The sequence below is a fragment of the Otolemur garnettii genome, unplaced genomic scaffold, assembly GCF_000181295.1.
Source record: "Otolemur garnettii isolate 467f Iridium unplaced genomic scaffold, OtoGar3 scaffold00010, whole genome shotgun sequence".
In the NCBI taxonomy this organism is placed as follows: Eukaryota; Metazoa; Chordata; class Mammalia; order Primates; family Galagidae; genus Otolemur; species Otolemur garnettii.
This window is the reverse complement of record NW_003852405.1, coordinates 9294003-9308302: the sequence shown is the minus strand read 5'-3', so window position 1 is coordinate 9308302 and position 14300 is coordinate 9294003. Positions and strand designations below refer to the sequence as shown.

The 14300-nt window shown below is 43.0% G+C and overlaps 1 protein-coding gene across 4 annotated transcripts in view; it reads left to right on the top strand.

The window, feature by feature from the left end:
* CDC14A (cell division cycle 14A) overlaps window positions 1–14300 on the top strand; it is a 191818-nt gene that overhangs the window by 100145 nt on the left and 77373 nt on the right. For 3 of the 4 annotated variants that reach the window (XM_003784115.3, XM_023509846.1, XM_012801650.2), the window contains exons 7-8: window positions 372–434; window positions 13790–13877. In XM_003784115.3, the coding sequence (XP_003784163.1) occupies window positions 372–434; window positions 13790–13877 (151 nt within the window). The remainder of the gene's footprint in view (window positions 1–371; window positions 435–13789; window positions 13878–14300) is intronic. The other variant, XM_023509847.1, reaches the window with a different exon arrangement.

The window sequence follows — 14300 nt, the reverse complement described above, 5'->3', positions numbered from 1 at the left end:
CCACAGGTGCCCGCCACAACGCCCGGCTATTTTTTGGTTGCAGCCATCATTGTTGTTTGGCGGGCCTAGGCTGGATTCGAACCCACCACCTTAGGTGTATGTGGCTGGTGCCTTAGCCACTTGAGCCACAGGCGCCGAGCCTGTGGGACATATTTTCATGCCATTCTCAGTATTTGTTTGGTTTCACTTCTAAGACAGTCTGAAGGGAATATTATCAGTGCTGTAAAATGATTTCTAGGTATGCATTAAAAAAACAAAGTTTTTAAGCTTTTCTAAGTGAATAAGGATCATTTTATAAGTAGGAGTTCTAGAAATGACAAGTCAATGTTATTAATTTAGTGTGGAAAAACTAATTCAAATTTTGCTTTTAGGGATTACAACATGGATTTTTTGACTTTGAGACATTTGATGTGGATGAATATGAACATTACGAGGTTTGTACATTTAAATTTTTTGTGAAACACAATTTCATGTTGATTAATTTCCTCTTTCCCATCGCAAGCTCAGGTATGACAAAGTGAGTAGCTGCTAAAGAAAAGTGTTCTAGAGTTTTCTGCAGTTGGCAGCTTTGTCCTTTGCACTTTGGTGCTTGCCTTTGAGCCAGGAGTCACCACAGTTTTCATCTGAGAAAATGCTGTACACACACAAATCTCATCTCAATCACACACAATCTCATATACACACGTAATCTCATATCAAACTTTTATTGGCAGTCACTTTGCACATTGAGGTCATAAGAAAAAATAATTTAAAATTATAGCTAGGTAATTAAATTATTAGTTTTATTTTAAAATCCAGGTTTTATTAAAAACAAAACTAGATTTGCACCTTTTAATACTTTTGACCTCATATATTTTATTTGCAATATTGGCTGAATAATTTTTCCTGGGGCACCCTTAGAAAGCTTTCAAATAATGTCTTCTCACCTGCTCACGGGTGCAGAGTTTGGGCAAAAGCTGGGTTGTGTTATAAGGATGCATTAAAGAACAGCACCTTCCGAGCAGGATACGGAAGAGTCTAGAAGTAGTTAACTTTTCCTGAAAGATGAGAAGACTGTCGAATGTGAGTAGCTCAACATTCTCTGACAGTGAGCTCATCTGCTGGGCTTCCCCTGAGGAGAGACGCAGTTAGTCACCATCCTTAGCCAAGGACAGCCCTGACATTGTGTGCTGCAGTTCAGGATGTATCTATTTGATATCCTACTTCCATGTTAAGTTTAACATATCTGAAAAGAATTTGATTATCTTTCACCCAAACATGGTCTTCTGCTGTGTGTGTGTGTGTGTGTTACTGGCTTTGCTGTCCCACTGTTCACTCGGGCTCAGGACTAGAAACATCAGGTTTTTGTTCCCTAATCTAGTGAGTATTTGAATGTCTGTTGCTGGTATCTCTGCTGTCCTCTCTGTTCCGACCTCCTTTCCCTGGCTCAGGTCCCACATCTTCTCCTGTGGTCTGTTTATGTTAACCGTTTAACTACCTGTCCCTGGGTGCTGTCCCCTCTTCTCCCAGGATGTCTGGCACATACTTGACTGAGTCATCTTTTTTTTTTTTTTTTGAGACAGAATCTCACTTTGTTGCCCTTGGTAGAGTGCCATGGTGTCATAGCTCACAGCAACCTCAAAGTCATGGGCTCAAGTGATTCTCTTGCCTCAGCCTCCCACGTAGCTAGGACTACAGGTGCCCACCACAGTGGCCGGCTATTTTTTAGAGACTGGGTCTCACTCTTGCTCAGGCTGGTCTCGAACTCCTGAGCTCAGGCTATCCACCCGCGTCGTCCCCCTGGAGTGCTAGGATTACAGGTGTGAGCTACCGCACCTGGCTGACTGAGTGATCGTAAAACAGAGGTCTCGTCTTGTCTCGTCTCGTCTCTTTCTTGGCCCCAAACTCACTGCCGTGCGGATTGAGGATGCCGTCTCCTGTCCTGGGGTCTCCTCTGTGACGACCCCCAGCCTGCTTCTCAGCCGCCTCTCCTGTTTCTTCTCTGTATCCCCTCTGCTGCAGCCCCTGCAAGGTGCTTATTTGCTGTGCTTATTTTCCTTCTCTGATTCTCGCCTCCTGTACCCTTCCCTCTCCTCCACTTTGTGGCTGCTCAAATCCGCACAGATCAGTCTCACCTCTGAAGTGTTCCTTGCTCTGCAGTTGTATGAGTTGCAATTTGCACTTTCCGTTTTTCTTATGTCATGGCTATTTGTGTATAAGCTTTATTTTCCTTATTAGAGTATTAATTCCCTATGGATTAGGGAATTTTTTTTTTTTTTGAGACAGAGGCTCAAGCTGTCACCCTGGGTAGAGTGCCGAGGCGTCACAGCTCACAGCAATCCAGGCATATGTGTCTGTATTACGTGACTAGAGGTGATCATGGTCAAATGGAAAAAAGTATACTATGTTCTTGGAAAGACTTAACATCATGAAACTGCCATTTCTCCCCCAAATTAACAGATCCGGTGCAATTTATTAGCAATCACCAAGGAGTATTCTTTGTTTTGTACCATTTAGTGACATTTTTATTATTTATTTATTTATTTTGAGACAGAGTCTCACTTTGTTCCACCTAATAGAGTGCTATGGAGTCACAGCTCACAGCAACCTCAAACTCATGGGCTCAAAGGATTCTCTTGCCTCAGTCTCCTGAGTAGCTGGGATTACAGGCACCTGCCACAACACCCAGCTATTTTTTAGAGATGGGGTCTCACCCTTGCTCGGCTGGTCTCGAATTCCTGAGCTCAGGCGATCCACCTGCCTCAGCTCCCCAGTGTGCTAGGATTACAGGTGTGAGCCACTGTGCCCAGCCCAGGTGACATTTTTAATTCCAAAAGAACCTTTTCCCCAAATAACTAGCAACAAAGGGAATGTGCACATACAAGGGAGAAGGCTGGATATGTTGTCATTCAAAAAAAGTGAATCAAGATAGTCCTTGTTTTGAAATAATTTCCATAATGTATAGTTGAAAAGAAAAGATACAGAAGCGTGATTGTAATCCTTTTTAAAATCAAACAAACACTATCATTCTGTACACGTAGGTATATATGTCTGTCTTACGTGACTAGAGGTGATTTACTTAACGAAGCTTGCATTTTAGAGATTTCCTCCCAACCCTCATCTACTTGCATGGGTACCTTTGAAAGTCTTATACCTAACTGGTGTTAATAATTTTGTATGTTTAAAGTAGGCCCCCAACATGGGTAAGTTCTAGGGCCATCCGTAGCCTGGATCTCTCCCCTCATATGTGTGAGCACGGAGAAGATACTTGGCCAGACACTAAATCTATTCCAGTTCAGGGAGAGATCTGGTGTGGGTGTTAAGAGATGGAGAGGGGGCAGCCCCTGTGGCTCAAAGGAGTAGGGCGCCGGCCCCATATACCAGATGTGGTGGGTTCAAACCCAGCCCCAGCTAAAAAAAAAAAGGAGAGATGGAGAGGAAGGAACGAATACCACACCAAAGACAAAAAAACTAATTGACATTTTATTATTCTTTCATGGTGCTGCTGAGGGATAGTTGAAAAAAGCTGTTGGAAAAACAACTAACTTACAAACAAAAACCTGGTAAGAATGTGGTCAGACGCTCTCTCCAACTGACAATCATAACAGCCCTGGTGTCCGTGGGGGACGGTCAGTTTTGATGAACATTTGAAAAGTTTATCTATCAAACAGCTTCCTTTCTGTGAATAATTCATCTTTTCTATTATAAATCCTATAGAATAGAACACCACAGCAGAAGCGTGATTGGCAGTTGGGAGGCATTTCATAAATGTTTGCTTAAGGAATGAATAAATCAGAACCCCTTCCGTCTAATTGCGAGTCCCTATGGATTAGGGAATTTTTTTTTTTTTTGAGACAGAGGCTCAAGCTGTCACCCTGGGTAGAGTGCTATGGTATCACAGCTAACAGTTTCTTGTCATAACTCCTCTTGCTGTTTGCCCTGGTCTAGTGAGTCTGGCTATTTGGAGGACTGGTGGACTAGCTGACCTGACACATCTCATTGGCTCCCACAAAGTCAGTATTCCAAGGGAGGTCTTACTGTTTTCAAAGTAAAATTTCATTGTTGACAGCAGTTGGTGAGACTGTAAACCTTGGATGATTAGGGCATGCTCAGAATGCAGCTTGTCAAAGGCACTTTTTAACTGAAGTACTCTCAATAAACAATACAGCTCAAGAAAAAGCCTACGCCAGTGAGACTGCATCTGTATGTGAGATTACAAGGGAATCATAAGATAAAAGTGTGGCTCATGAAATCTGCTGCTGATGAGGTCAGCGGAACGTGGGGACTGCGCACGTACGGTCTACAGATAAACCTCTGCTCATTCTGCAAAAGGTTTTATCTATCCTCTTCCTGGAATTGAAGGGTCTAAAGGAGCACCATTTAATAGAAGCCACATTCAGAACAACTGAAAAAGCAATAATAAAATTAACATGAATGATGTATTTTACTTAATGCAATGTCTCTAAAATGGTTCAATAGGTAATCAATATAAAAATTATTAGTGAGGCATTGTATACTTTTGTTTTTGAATTTAGCCTTTGAAACCTAGTGTGTGGTTTATATCTCAGCATATCTTAATGTGGACTAGCCACATGTCAAGACACAGTAGAGTACAGAATCTGCGAGAAGGATGGGCTGTGTGTGCCGTCATAGTTCATCAGTGTGACCTGAGGCCTTGGAGAGGCAGGACGGGTTATGTCTCCTTGTTTCCCATGATACCTTTTCACACGAAAGTTAATTTCAAGGCCCTGTGATATTCCGAAGGCTTGGGTGGGACACCTTGGGCTCTTGCATTATTTTCACGTCACTTGCAAATGGCTTTTGATAAACAATAGCAGGCCTTGGCTTCCATCTTAGAAAAATATCTTCCAAAATGTGGTCTTTCCAGGTCCTTTGCCAAGCTGTTGTTTGCCAAGCTGGAACTGTGCAGTTCCTCATATTTGCACTTACCAAACAGATGTAATCCTGACAGCTGTGCTGGAAAGGTCCCCAAGAGTAACTACAGGTAGCCATCCAGAAGCTTCCTCCAGGAATCAGTGCCAAACATTTGTGTTTTCCTACTAGGTTTCTTAAGATTTTAAAGAATCTAAAAACTGAGAGAATGGCCACTCCTTTGAAATCTAGCCATAATAGACCTTTTGTCAAAGTGAAGGGTCTTGAGCCTTCAATTAAAGTATGTACCTGCGCTGGGCGAGCTGGCTCAGGCTTGTAATCCTAGCACTCTGGGAGGCTGAGGTAGGTAGGTTGCTTGAGCTCATGAATTTGAGACCGGCCTGAGCAAGAGCCCATCTCTACTAGAAATAGAAAAAGTAACTGGGCATTGTGGACACCTGTAGTTCTAGCTACTCAGGAGGCTGAGTCTGGAGGATTGTTGAACCCAAGAGCTTGAGGTTGCTGTGAGCTACGACACCATAGCCCTCTACCCAGAGCGATGGAGTGAGACTCTGTTTCAAAATAAAAAAAAAAAAAAAAGATCATGTACCCGCAGGTACCTGAGGAAGTGTACACACTCCAGTAGTGACATTTAGTGGTTAATGCTAGCATAGGCTAATAATCGGCTTGAAGGGCCTTGAAGCAGCACCTTTATAGAATCTATCTTCAGTCGGCGTTTTTTCCTACTTTTAGTGGGATAACTGCCTTTACCAAACCATACCTTGCCTAAACTCCAGTGATCGTCCTGGTGCTACCTTAAGCAGTCCCTGTTCATCAGAACGTGAAGTTATATCTTCATTTGCTTAGTTCCGTTGTCCCTGAAGGGCTTTCCACTGTTCACCTGAAGCTTGCCGTTTTTGTTGATGTCGCTATGTTGGCTCTACACGGTTGAACTTGAAAGAGCCCAGAGGAAGTGTTACCCTCTCGTAGTACCTGTCCTTAGCTGGAGTGGGGGAAGAAATGCAGAGAAGGGGCCACTGCCCCATTCAAAATGGGGCCCATGCAGATTCAAGGAGCTGCCTTAAATACCCTTTTGGGGATTAATGGAACTTAAAAATTCAAACTACCTACAAAACTGAGAAATGACTTTCTCTTCTTTGAGCTGTTTTCTATGTGTCATTCTCTCCTCCTCCCAATAAAGCATTTCTTTCTTTCTTTTTTTTTTTTTTTTTCTTTTGCAGTTTTTGGCCAGGGCTGGGCCATCACCTCCAGCATATGGGGCCAGCGCCCTACTCAGCCACAGGCACCACCCAAGCATTTCTTTTCTTATAAACACACACACACACACACACACACAGACAACTTTCTGTGAAGTAGTTCTGTCAGAATGAGGATATTTTCCAGAACATCAAAGCAAGCAGCCACTGCCTTGGGCCTGTGCTTTTACTCACGGCCAACCCTGGGCCACTTTCTCACCATCACCTGTTTGATGGAAGTACCGTCACACGTGGCAGCCACTTGCTTGATGACAGAGCACCAGGCACTGCCTGCTTGAGGGCGGAGTCACTACACAGACCTTCCTTTTGTTCTTCACGGTGCACGGAGAAAATAATATTTGCTCTATACCCTGTGATTATAACTCAGGGCTGCTGGTGACCAGCCTGGGGATTCTTCCCAGGCAACTCCATCCGGTCACACTGGTTGGGAAGCTTCGCTTTACAGAAACCGTGGTGTGCAGATGAACACTGGTTGTGTGAGTCGAGAAGCCACAGTACACTCCTTATGGTCTTATAAGTTTTCATTTCGTTTATTGAACAGACGTGAACACCTCCTGTTTGCTCAGTATAGTTGCTAGTTCCAAATTTCCTTTTTCCAGGAGGCTGCTAGGACTCTCATCTCTCTGCGTGGAGGCTCAGAGCTTCTGCTTCTGTCTGTGTGTTCTCGTGCCTCATTCTGCAGAAGTCACCGTGTTGGACTCTTGCTACGAGCCCCATTTTCATGCTTATCAAGTGAATCATCTACATAGGAGTTCTCACTGATCTGTGACAGGCTGAATGTAGAATGTTCTTCTCCTGAGACGTCGCGGTTGACACGTCGTCATTCTGGCCGTCTTCACCTAAAGGATGCTCTTTGGGGAGAAGAGTATTTCTATTCTAGAAAGCGATTCCCCTTTACCACGGCCACGATAAAGTGCAGCCTATCTGGAAACGACTTGTGAGAGAGCATCGCTCTATTCTCTGTTGGGGGGCCTAATGGGCGCCTCGAAAACAAACCCTCTCCTCTCCTCCTCTCCCCGTCAGACAGAGGACACAGAGGGCCTAGTTAGCCCCGCCCCCAGAAATTTCCACCAAAGAACCCCAACTCACCAAAGCCCTCTGGGCAAGCTGGGGAATTTGCCCACCCTTTATCTCCCCATATAAAAGGGGTCCCCAATTGCCCCCTGTGGATGTCATCTTTGCCCTGCCCTGCTGTCCCTTTCAGTAAACCTGGCGTGAACATCTTTGCTCTGGTCTCAGGCTCTGGGCACTGCCACTTCGCCTTTCATTCTGGGTGACAGGGATTGGGGCTTTCTTGAATCTTGGGCCTCTTTGATCAAACCTTCACATTACTATCAGAGTGTGGGTTTTAAAAATTAAGTCTGGTCTTACCCCTTCCCTGTTTTAAGCCTTTCCTGGGCTCCACTCTGACTCCAGGGTGTAGGAAATGCAGACTCCTTTCTACGGCACAAAGGTCTTTCTGGACATGGGCCTCCCTCCTTTCCACGCCTGTCCTTTTCTGCCTCCTCCTCGTGCCACATCCACGCAGGTTTCCAGCTTCTTCGTGCTGTCTATGTCTCTGGACCTGGGCCTGCTCCCTCCTCCTGTCTGTGAGCTCTGCTTCCTGGTCCACTGTCTTCCCAGCACGATGAGTCCTCAGTTCTATGGAATCACTTCTGCCACAGCCTCGCACGATGCTGTGTTTGTGCCTCTGTGGCTTCCCAATACGCGGAGGGTACTTTCAGGCAGGAAACTCTGTCTCATTCCTCTTTGAGTAAGTAACCTAGAGGTACAGTATAGTTGTAATGAGTGCTAACTGTTTTGGAATGAAAGAACTAGTGAATAAATGAGTGAATGAATATGAAAAACAGGACTATAGCACAGCTCAAGGTATTTTAGATCTGTTTTCAGTAGAAAGTGATGAAGACATATTAATTAAGACTATTCTGATTTTGCAGTAATATTCCCCTTTACTATGGTAGACAACGTTTTGAAATGACGTATCTTTCTTTCATCACCAGCCAATCTGTGTTTTGAGAGTGAGTTTTAATCAGTTATTGGCAACATGGATTGCTAGATATGTCGTCTGCGACTGGGTCTGCATGGAACATCAGTTTAGTTTAATATATGACTGAGGACTGTCTCCGGGTTGATTGTATTATCCATCGTTGCATGAGTAAATTGTCAGACGGACCAGTAGTGGCCTAGCTCAGAGTCAGCTGTGTGCGTTATTTTCCTGGGACCACGTGGATTGGACTCCTGACCATTGCCCTTTAGCATGTACTTTGAGAACCAGTAAAGTTTATTAGGCCTCCTGTCTCTCAACCAGTAACCCAGGTGAATAGGAGGAGTTGGTGTTGAGTGCTGGAAAGTATGGTATTTCAAGGCGTTGCTTTAGATTAGAATTTGTACAGCAAACCAGAACATAATCTGGATGCTCCTTAGTCTGCCTTCTTTTTTGTGGACTATGGAACTGGGAAGATGGGAATTCTTACTATAGGACTGGGGTCAGGCAAGCCCCAGAATGCCGGTGTCTTCACCACTTGGCGCAATTATGGAGGTGTCTCTCTCGGTGATTTGGCTATTAGGAGAACTATTGGAAGAATTCCCTCGGAGCCTTTGATTATAACCCTCAAAGGCCACAAGGTTAAGGAAGCAAAACTCCTTCCTGCCACTGCAACAGCCAAAGTGGAGGGACCCAGTGTTTCTACATCTGCAAACACGTTCTACCCGTTTGAACCCATTACTGGCTCGAGGATCACGTTGGTTAAGTCTGTGCTACATTCTGAGGTCCATGCTGTCCTAACCAATTCCCCAGAGGTTTTTTCTTCTTTAATTGTTATTTGGTCTTTGTGTCTTCTTTTATCTCCAAGCTTCTTAAGACAGCAGTTGTGACTCTGAGGTCTCACCTTTACTGAGGCTGTTTCTGCTGACACGGGAGTTACCGTAGCTAAGCCCAGTGGCCTGCGTGGTCTTTTTTCTCCCTATTTGCTCTGTGGCCGCTCTCTGATTCACTTGTAAAGCGACTCCTGCATTTCTTCTCCTTCCGTGTTGGACTGTCTGTGCCACTTTCCCTGCAGGTCCCCTCTCTCCCTGTGCCCAGGCTGACGTGCTGCTCTTCTCCAGGGCCTCATGATCCCCAGTTATATATCCTTCCCGTGACTGAGTGCCTCTGTTTCCAAGTTTCAACAACCACGTATGCCGACCCCAAATCTCTGTGTCTTTACCCTGGAATACTTTCTGCAAATGTGCTCTGGGTTTTGGCTTCCTGATGTTGTATCAGCACCGGTGTTCCCTGGTCTGGGCTGTTGGGACAATCTCTAAATGCTCCCCTTCCTCCCTGGGTCCCCCTCCTCCCCTCTGTAGCTAGCTGTGGAGGGGGAGCAGTCATCCACACCAGATACTGCTCTTTCCCTCCACCATGCCGCTTCTATTAAAACCAAATCTAAATTAATAATCTAGAGTCTGATTATTACTGGAAGCCAAATGACATGTCAGCTTCATTTAAACCGAATCATCCAAAGCTTCACTTTATAAGCTCACACAGTACCTCAGCTTTGTGTTTACGTGACACAGCTCTATGGTCAACACTTACTTCATTGTTTTAGAAGTTAGGGAAATACAAAGGAGGCACTTTTAAAATGAATTTTAAGGAAGATAATTGTGGTTTTTATCTTCTTACATGTTAACACACTCCTTGTGCCCCTGTTATGCCTCATACAATTCTAACGCTTAAAGTTTAATGCACTTTTTTCTTTACTGGGTAAGATGGAGATGATGGTAACACCTACCTCACAGGGTCATGGAGTAGAGTCGTGGCCTGGCTCAGCGTCAGCCGTGTGCATGATTTTGCTGCCATTATTATTACTGTTGTGTGTCCTTCCCACTCACCTTTGGACTCCATAAAAGCAGAGACAGAATGCTTTTTATGATTTTGTGTGTCACAGCAAGTTGTAGTCCTTCACATATATAAAAAGAGGCTCAAGGGCGTCACAGTGACTCACACTTGTAATCTTAGCCCTCCAGGAGGCCACGGCAGGAAGATTGCTTGAGCTCAGGAGGTTGAGACCAACCTGAGTAAGAGAGACACATTATCTCTACTAAAAATAGGAAAATACTCTGGGCATTATGGTGGGTACCGTAGTCCTAGCTACTCAGGAAGCTGAGGCGGGAAGGAGAATTGCTTGATGCCAGGAGTTTGGGGCTGCTGTGAGCTAGGCTGATGCCATGACACTCTGACCTGAGTGCCAGAGTGAGACTCTGTCTCAAAAAAAAAAAAAAAAAAGAAAGAAAGAAAGAAAGAAAAAAGCTCAGCAAATGTTTGAACAAGTATTGAATTGTGCTTCAAAGATGTTTTTCCATGTAGTCTTAGAAAACACATCTGTTGATAAAAGAAACCAATCTTGGGATCCTCAAGTTCCAGGAGTATCTTTTCTATCTGTTTGTAGGTTTATTACTATGATGAGAAGAATGAATATTTTTTAGTGTTTGGACTGAGAAATATATTTGTGACCGTTATAATAGAGACACAGATAGATTTTGTAGCAGTTGTAAAAATTTGTGCTTTCAAGTCAAATTATACTTTAAATGCACCAAGAAAGTTAGCTATTCAAAAGAAATCTAGTGAATCATTTGTAGACTAAAGAATTGTATAGGAAAGTGAATAATAACACAAGTATATTAATTTCAGGAATTCAAATATATATATATACACACACACGCACATATATATTTTTTTGGGGGGGAACTGAGTCTCACTATGTTGTCTTCAGTAGAGTGCTTGACATCACAGCTCACAGCAACCTCAAACTCTTGAGCTTAAGTGATTCTCTTGCCTCAGCTTCCCAAGTAGCTGAGACTATAGGCGCCTGCCACAACGCCCGGTTATTATTATTATTTTTTAATTGTAGTTGTCATTGTTGTTTAGCAGGACCCAGCCAGGTTCGAACCCGCCAGCCCTGGGGTATGTGGCTGACGCCCTAACCACTGAGTTATGGGTGCCGAGCCTCTACGTGGTATTTGGTAGGTAGTTGCTTTAGCTCAGAAGAGGTTGAATCCTACTCTTACCTCACCCTTGCTTAGGTATTTGTTTACTTAGAATGTTAGTGTTGGAAAGTGCTCTAAGTTCCTGTTTCATCTGGATTTCTTTGAAGTGTATGTGTCTGTGTGTTGGATTAGAAAAACCAAGTTGTGTCATATAAAGTATTTTATTGGTAAATATTGATGTTTGTATAATTAACTACGAAAGAAGGAATAGATATTAATTCTGGAATATTACCAAAGTAAGCTTGTTATATTAGGTTACTTGAACGCTGTAACCTTTATTAATTTTTTTCAGATTTAGATCTAAGGCCTAAATCTCTTTGTTCCATCAACCTCATCCAAAGGGCTGGGTAGACCCCAATGTTATCTAATGTTTATCATTTGGGGTAGGAAGATTGCAGACATATCCTTTGGTTCTGAATGAACATATCTTAGTGAGTCCCTTGCCTCTTTGCACATGGTTGGCTATAAAAGGTAACTATTTAACCAAATGGATGCCTCTCAATGCAAGTAAGCAGAAATAGCACAATGCATTTATCTAGCCTATGTGGTGGTAGTTTACTAGTCCAAGAATATGGACTAGTGAACATAGAAACCTGTTTTCTTTTACAAGAATTAGTTTTAGTCTTTTGTTGATCAGAGCATACATGTATTCTTGAATCTTTAGATAGTATTTTAAGTTTAATAATTACTCAAGAGGAACATTGGATCATTAATTGGAGACTTAAACAAGAAAATAGTTAATTGCCATAAAAATTGTATTTTGGTTTTTCATTCAAATTGTTATAAATAGCTGTGTTCAAGGTTTACTTTGGTGTGTCCACTCATAAAACTCACAGTGACTCTGAAGATTTACTTAGGGCATTTTGGAGATATTATGTTTGTTACAATTAAATTGATGGAACTAGACATTTATAAGGGGTCATGTAAAGTTGCATTTTTAACTTTTTATAACTGCAAAGAAACATCCGAATCTTTTTTTTTTTTTTGAGACAGAGCCTCAAGCTGTCCCCCTGGGTAGAGTGCTGTGGCATCTAAGCTCACAGCAACCTCCAACTCCTGGGCTCAAGCGAGTCTCCTGCCTCTGCCTCCCAAGTAGCTGGGACTACAGGCGCCCGCCACAACGCCTGGCCATTTTTTTGGTTACAGCTGTCGTTGTTTGGCAGGTCCGGGCTGGGGATTCGAACCCACCACCTTAGGTGTACGTGGCTGGCGCCTTAGCCGGTTGAGCTATAGGCGCCTAGCCGAAACATCTGAATCTTAAAAATAAAAAATTTTACAGCCAAGTTCTGATTTTCACAGAAATGGTAATGGATAATCTAATGAAACTAGCAATCCCAGATTCCCTTGACAGCATTATTTCAATTTATTTAACAGAAGTATATTGAGTTCTTGTAGGGGAATGCAGGCTCTATGTTTGGCTCAGATTTCTACAGTTGTGGCCCTGGAGATGGAATGGGGACGGGGATGGGGGGAGCCTTTTCTTTGGGAAGCCTTTTCTTTGGGTGGCCCAGTGAAGAGAGCTGTGGTGTGTCCCTGCCCTGAAGATGGAGACTAGGAGGTTGAGAAGGGGGAGGCTGTGGGGGGCTGGGGGTTGTAAAGAAGTCACAAGGGAAGAGGTGGTACAAATATTTTGTGACACTTGGCACAGACGTCTCCTAATTACCTGTAAAATCTTGGGTAACCTGAGCCCCTGCCCCAGTGCCCCCTGGGTTCAGGCACCTGGGGAAGGGAAGAAGGTGGAGGAAATGGTGGGGCTTTGGGGCGTGCTCCACCCCCTTCTTGGCCTTTCAGCTTTTTTGAGGATCCCTTAGCGGGTACAGACTACACTAGAGGCTGGCAACTGGTGAGCAAAGTCGGCCCACGGGTGTGTTTTATTTGGTTTCATAGTATTTAAAATCTTAACTTGAAGTAGTCAACAGTTTAGAGATAGAGATTCCACACGACATTCCAATTAGAAGCTCAGGTGCATTCAGTTGGCGTTCCTGCAAGGTGACCAGTTAGCTAGAGCTGAGGAGCACCTGGTTTTTTTGTGTGTCACCAGTCCGACCCTGGCCTGGGCTCATCACCTTTGTGGTATAGGTTGGCTAACTCTAGTTTGGGGTATACTTTGAGGGACCAGTGAGCCTCTAACCTTCATTCCTGCCTACTGCTGTTTCCCAATCTAAAAATCAGCATTGACAGCAGGTAGCAGCCTATGAAAACAAAACAATCTGGAAATGTGTTCATCATGAACCTGATACTGTGTGTGTTTTACCAGGTTCATGGAACGTGCTTAGATTTTCCATTTATTCCTTCCTCCCCTTATTTATTGCTGGGACAAGCAATGTTTGTTTTCATTTTATTTTATTGCAGCGTAGCCAGGAGATAAATTTATTTTAAACAAAGTATCTCATAAATAAAGTTTTCTAAACTTTTCAGACAGAAGAGACAGAAAAGCTTCTAAGCTGGGTTGGATTCATAAACAGCATTTTGAGACAAAGGTGCCTGTTTTTATTTTAAGCTGTGTTACTTTATTTTCATGTACGTCCAGTTCATCTAGAACTAAGAGTGAAAAGCAGTGTTACTTGTAAGGGTTTCTTCAATTGTATAAGAATTATAAAATATTTTTCTTCTCTTTTCTCACCAAATTCTGCCAGCGAGTTGAAAATGGTGACTTCAACTGGATTGTTCCAGGAAAATTTTTAGCATTTAGTGGACCACATCCTAAAAGCAAAATTGAAAATGGTAGGTTTTTCTTTTTTTACTATTCAAAAATTTATTTTTGTTCATCTTCAATTTTTTAATTTCTGCAGATAACCCTTTCCTTTGATACTCTTCTCCAAAGAGTGCCTATTAACAATTTAAAAAATTGAAAGTCGTAACTAACGTGTTAAATATTATACTTCCAGTAGGTGGCGCCATAATCACTGTTTTAGACTAACAAATTTTTAGGTTGCTATAAATAGGAGGTTCATTTTACCAGGCCACGTTATTAAAGAAGAATCTGAGGGAAAAAATAGCTTCAACCAGTAATCAGATTGCTAAAGTTCAATTAGTGGTTCTTAAAGTATTGGCCATAATCACATCATGGTATTCTCTAGGGAATGCCATGTTGCAGAATGATGATGACAGTAAGTGTCATGTATTGAGTACCTACTATGTGCTAGT